The 5,981-nt window shown below is 43.8% G+C and overlaps 1 protein-coding gene across 2 annotated transcripts; it reads right to left on the reverse strand.

Moving 5' to 3' along the window:
- Positions 1 to 1,019: 1,019 nt before the first annotated feature.
- otpb (orthopedia homeobox b) lies at positions 1,020 to 5,420 on the reverse strand. Of its 2 annotated transcripts, none has more exons than XM_017690976.2 (3): positions 5,288 to 5,420; positions 4,454 to 4,854; positions 1,020 to 2,821 (listed from the first exon to the last, which is right to left on the reverse strand). In XM_017690976.2, exons 1-3 carry the CDS (start codon positions 5,322 to 5,324, stop codon positions 2,300 to 2,302), a joined length of 960 nt encoding a protein of 319 aa, XP_017546465.1. In that variant the 5' UTR covers positions 5,325 to 5,420; the 3' UTR covers positions 1,020 to 2,299. The 2 variants fall into 2 exon arrangements, with proteins under 2 accessions (XP_017546465.1, XP_017546464.1); XM_017690975.2 differs by having other exon boundaries at positions 5,249 to 5,406.
- Between the last annotated feature and the right edge of the window lie 561 nt (positions 5,421 to 5,981).

Genomic DNA, 5,981 nt, shown 5'->3' on the forward strand with positions numbered 1-5,981 from the left:
ACTCGCTAATTGGTTCCAATCCTGCTCCATCCCATGTGGACAAAAAGGCATCTCCACTGGTTGTCAATCACTAGATCTCTGTGTTCTCAGAGTTATGCCATGGCACCCTTGAGAGTGCTCTGTCTGAGAGAGGGTGAGAGAAAGAGTGAGCACACAGGCTTTCAGGATTATTTTGCCAATACTACAGAGATGTGAATATAGCCATATGACATATTACCTGATGCATATCTTCTTTTGGCAGTCTTCAAGGAATCCTTCAATTTGCAGGCAATTTTCAAAATTCACTATCTTATCTTTTTGAAAAATATCCTCATGCCTAGCTATCTTTTATAGTTGCTTATTTGAGGGAGGCCTTTAAAAGACAAGAAAAAAGACCATGATGTTGTACTCTTTAAGAAAAAGAATTGTTGTTTGATTGGAAGTTTGATTCAAGGAAAAACCTTAAACTGGTGTAGAACCTTTACATCATGTGGAGGTTGAGTTTCTAAAAGGTTCTACACACTCACACATCTTATTTACCAAAGATCTACCCAATGAAATATGCCTTAGGGAACCAGAAGTAGCTCTTCTGTGGAAATGCTCCACGGAGCACTTTATTTTTAAGAGAGTCAATGTCTCTCAGCTCATAATTGCCAATAAACATGCAAGAATGATCTTCAGGATATGGAGGTTCACCCATGCAAGAGGGCTGACAAACGTAATAGTGGAGTATATATCAGCCAAAATATTTACTTTCCCTGTGACACACTGAGCAAGCCTGGGAGACATCGTGCCAGACAACATAATGGCATGAGTCCTTAGCAACTGTAGAACATTTTGACAGTCGATACTGGAAGAAAGGATGTGCCTGAAGGTGCTACTTCTACTGGTCAACTAACAGAAATGTTCATTCCACACATCTATGAAAATGATCATTAAAGATGGGGGTTTTTATAGTGGCCAGTTTGACACTCCATTGTTATTTTTCTGTTGTTTCTCAAACACACTCATATACTCTTCTAGGCAAAGACGGACCCTTCTCATGTTGGACGTTACTGAAAATGATTTTATTCACCCATTTTTACAATAAATCGATATAAACCTGCCCAGGTGTGTTGCATTTGGTAGGATAAACGCTTAAGAAAAAATGAAAACAAATGAACCAACCCAAAAACCAAAAACACATCTCAGTAATAAGCACATACAGGAAGTCAAAACATATCACAAACAGACCAGCAGGTAACAAGAATGCTTTTATCTACACAAACATCCTATTCAAGTTCATTTTGCTTTATGTAAACTCCCCCTCGGTGTTCCTCGCCAATGGACATGCAGCTGAACCGGATTTGGTGGAGAATTTGCTCATAATACAACTTTTTTTGCCTGTACAAAAACCGGGAGAACCAACCCACATGTGCCCCATGCTTTAAACCAACCTTGGCATGCAGTACAGGAGGCTGCCTTGGACAGATATCAGGCTCAGTGGTCAGAAATAGCTGTAAATAAGTTGACTGTTGCAAGGATAGAGATAATCATGGGTAAATAAATAAATAAATGATGATGATGATGATCATGATCATGATAAATAAATAAACAATCAATGAATAAATAAATAAATAAATAAATAAGGACAAGACACACAACTGACATGAATAAAGGTAGGGTGGATGGAGGTACTGCAGGCCATCTGCTCAACAGGGACATTGTGTTATTTGGCCATAAGAGACATCAGGGCTGAATAATAAAGCCATTCTTTCATTTACGTTCCCATTAAAATAAATTAGCCTATTTACAGAAGTGATTGTTGCTCATTTAGAAAGAATGCACCAGAAATGTATGAGCTGCAATTTGAATAAATAGGAGTCCCCTGGTCACCTGATGGCCCAGAGTACCTGAACCTCCAGCCTTTTTCCAACTGGGGTCACTGCAATTAAAAATAAATAAATGTATGAAAGGTTTGCTTTCTTAAATTTAAGAAGTAAACTATCCTGACTGTCTTGAAATGTAGACTTAAATTCAGACGGATAACTGTATGTTCGCTGCTACCAGAGGTGAGGGCAGCCTGGTAACTCACTGCTGAATAAAGTTACACTTGTTCTCTATTCTGCTGAAATTTCCACTCAGTTCTCCCTTTAAGGCTGCCAATTGTAATTGCCCACAGTTACCCCCTCCCCAAAACCCACCCCTCCGCTCCTGAGTGCTCCTCCACTGTTCTCTACTACTCGTTGGGGTCTTTCTCTCTTTTTCTTTTTTCTTTCTTTCTTTGCGAGGAACTCTTTTTTTCTTAATTATCATTTTTCCTTTTATCACTTTTGTCCCGTTAGGTGAAGCTCATGGACACCGTGTGCTCGAGCGCTTTGCGGCGTAGTGAGGCGATACTGGTCCCTCTCCACACGTCACTGTCCGGCGAGCTGCACAGCTGGGGCGAGCCGCTCACGTTGGTCGGACCGGAGAGGGAGGCGGGCACCATGCCGGGGAAGGTGGGCTGGTACAGGTGCGACTGCAGCCCGGAGCCGTTGGACTGTAAGCTGTTGGAAAGGCCCATGGAATTTGGGGGCGGTCCGGCTCCCAGGCTGCACTGCGACAACGACTGTGCCATGGCTTGCTGGCGGCCCAGCGATGGCGGCAGCTGCAGCTGGGAGACCCCCGGCATACCGGCCGCCGCCCAACGCGTGTCGTTAGCGTGGAAGGAGCACAGGCCGTCCCCCATAGCAGCGGCGGCGGCCGCGGCGGACGGGAACTGGGGCAGGCTGTGGGTGGGCAACAGCGTGCCGGGCGCTCGAAACACGTTGGTGGTCTTCTTGCGCTTCTTCCATTTGGCGCGGCGGTTCTGGAACCAGACCTGAAGAAATTTAGGAAAATAAAAGGAAAGCACGTCGTTAAAGCTTTAAACGGGAGCAGAAATAATGTGTTACAGAAATAACCCCAACTTGCCTCTAAAGTTTGGAGCTCATTGAACATCACATCAATGATCGAATAGCCTGATGACCCCAACTGAAGTTATCCCAACTTTTACTGTGTTATTAGATTTGAATATGTGTATGTCAAATATATATTTACGAAACGTCCAGGAATTAAAACACTGCATCCTTGAAAAAAATTCTCCATTTTATTTACTAATAATACCAGCATAAACCCACAATCGAAAAATGGTTAAAATGAGAGAAAAGCAGGAACACTAACGTCATCATTAGCCTCGCGTTCCAGCGCCTCAGTTTTGTTCCACAGCGCTTTAAAACGCTCCTTACTCGTTTAAACGCGTGTTTATTTCAGCGCTGACCCTCTGTAAACAGCTTTATTCTGTGATGTATTGCTATCTTATCTGGTCCTCTTTGTTTCTAAACATATTTCTTAACTGACAGCCGGACTATCATTAATGTGCGCGCGCAGGACGCAGAACTGAAGCCGGTCACGGTCAGAAACGCGATTTCTTAATAAAACCTGGAGAATAATATTTGGGCTGGAATGAAGCCGTTATGGCTGAAAGGCCATTCTCTGAGACAAATGGTCCGCTGGCCTCGGTGCTTTATCACCTGCACTGAGAATGAATTCATAACGCGCGCGCGCTGATTTCAACATCTATTTTTCCTTCTTGCTGCTGCGGAAAACAGCGTCTGATATTTAAAGCGCCGCGCGCTCTGACGGATGATGATCGTCGCGCTCAGCTGAATGAATCGCGCAGCATCGTCTGAATAATTGGCTTCAGTCGAACTGACTGCTAACCGCCCCCAGTCGTTATGGCTAATGTAATATTTGGTTAATGATGATGCGGTTAATTATGAAATTGCGTAATAAAGTAATTAAGTAAATTATGAAAATATTTTACAGTAACGTTTTAATGTTAATCCGAATCGAGGAGCCTTTTGTAGGCTAACAGAAAATGTAAGGCACGTCAAAACAATGACAGAGCAAAAAAAAAAAAAGAAAAGGAAAGGAAAGGAAAAGGTTATTATAACTAGGAAAAGCAAACTCCTCCTGACAGTCAGCACCACGGACAGCGCTTTCGCCGTCATAACCTGATGAGATATGCGATAATATTACTATATATTTTTTTCATTCTCGTATCTTTTACTCTTTTGTCACATCATAGTCACACCAGTGTGTTTGGTTGATATTATAACAGACTTTTTATTGATGGTAACTGTTTGAGTCCCAGCGCATTCATGAGTTTGAATAAAAAAATGCAGCTTTTATTTTGAAAAATTAGAAAATAAAAGTAAGGAGAAAATGTAACTTTAATTTCTTTTTTTTTTAACTTTCTTCTTGAATAAAAAAATATTTATTTTCTTTGTTTTCTCCCTGATGTTCTTATTTATTCTCAGTAAGCGAGTCCAGGCTTAAGCGACTGGACGCGGTCATCTCAGCTTGACGTGTTTATTAGCGGTAAGCGCTGGAATAGTTCTGGCTATCGCGCTTCAGAAACTCTGCGGTTGTTATTTTTTGCTGTGTTTGTTGTTGCTCTCGTTCTCCTCACCTGCACGCGGGACTCGGTTAATCCGATCCTGAGCGCCAGTTCCTCCCTCATGAAGATGTCCGGGTAGTGGGTTTTTGCAAAGCTCCGCTCCAGCTCGTTAAGCTGCGCCGGAGTAAAGCGGGTCCTGTGGCGTTTCTGTTTCTGCTGGCTCTGCTGTCCTCCGGCCTGAGCCGAGCTCTGCTGTTGCTGCTGCTGTTTGTCCTGCTCTTTGGCGCCGACCTGCTGCAAGCCGTTGGGGTTCGATCCGCCATTGCTTATGTCTTCCCCGGGGAGCAGGGTGGTCCCTTCCACCGCGTCGGCGCCGGAGCTCAGGTCTCCGGGATGGCCGGTGTCCGCGCCGCCGAGGCGGCACTTCAAAGCGTCCCTGTGGCCGAGCAGCTCGACCGCCGCATCCTTCATCCCTGCGGAAGCATCGGGCGAGAGAAATTAAGCTTTTCCATCTGACGAGGAGAACTGCAAACATTCAGTCAGTTCCAGCATCAACATCAACATCAGGACAGAGCAGAAAAAACAAAACAAGAACAAGTTTTTTTAATTTATTTTTTTATCGCGGAACTACAGGCCTACACGATCTTTTCCATTCAAGCTGTCCACAGCAACACAAGTTAAAACTCCATCCCGATAAGTCACGAGTGCATTCTATCAATATTTAGACAGGTTGATGAAACGGGCTAGATGTAATTAATTCAGCAGATAATGAATTACAATATCAAGTCGTTTGGAGTTCAAAATTAGATTACGAATTAAGTCCACATCAATTCATAATTGTATAGATTGAAAGTTCCTCTAGCTTACAGTGGAGCTGGAGACCGGAGTTGGGTGGCGATAACTCACCGAGGCGAGCATCCAGGAGGTCGGCGTGAGAGAGCATGGCGCAGCGCTCCTGCTAGCCCTAAAACTTTTAACTCCCTTTAAAAAAGCATATAGTGGGCAAATGAAGAAAAATTCGCCGTGTGTTTAAAAAACAGGAGGCTCCCAGCATTATAATGTTCTTTAGAGAGACAGGGAGGCGCTTAATAGTTGGATGAACCCATGAGCTTCCTCAGATGAGAACCAATCAGAGCCTGAAGCCTGGAAATGGCCGCAACCAACCAGCGGGCATCCACAAAGCAGCTCCATCTGCAATTACTGTCTCCTTAATAGCGCGGCTGATTTATTGTATCAGCCCCTTATTATAGGCGATAAATGACTTCATAATCATAGCACACAAACAGTTTATAATAAATCTAGTTCTGCTAGGAAAACGTTGTAGGGCGCGTTTAGCGCGAGCCAAGCTACAAAATGCTAACAATAATACAAAACAAAAACATATATATCCACGTAAAGGCTACAGAGAGAAAGAGAGAAAGGGGAACGGACGGGTGATGAAGTCACAGTCCTGCTGGTGGGCTTTTTTTGTTCTGGGGGAAGAAATGGCTGTTTATTTTCAGGCAGAGCAGAAAGTAAAAGAAACGCCTGGGTTTTGTAGTCTTTTCGGTCGCGTGAGCGCAGGTAACGCGCGGGCCTGCGTCTGTGGGAGAATCCATCC

The sequence above is a fragment of the Pygocentrus nattereri genome, chromosome 20, assembly GCF_015220715.1.
Source record: "Pygocentrus nattereri isolate fPygNat1 chromosome 20, fPygNat1.pri, whole genome shotgun sequence".
Taxonomy (NCBI): Eukaryota; Metazoa; Chordata; class Actinopteri; order Characiformes; family Serrasalmidae; genus Pygocentrus; species Pygocentrus nattereri.

Excerpts from the sequence above, each read along its gene's own strand:
- otpb (XM_017690975.2), bottom strand. The coding sequence starts at position 5,324 with ATGCTCTCTCACGCCGACCTCCTGGATGCTCGCCTCGGTGAGTTATCG. Across the intron at positions 4,855-5,248 it reads CTCCGGTCTCCAGCTCCACT|GGATGAAGGATGCGGCGGTC; the intron begins GTAAGCTAGAGG and ends ATGCTTCCGCAG. Across the intron at positions 2,822-4,453 it reads TAACCGAGTCCCGCGTGCAG|GTCTGGTTCCAGAACCGCCG; the intron begins GTGAGGAGAACG and ends AAATTTCTTCAG.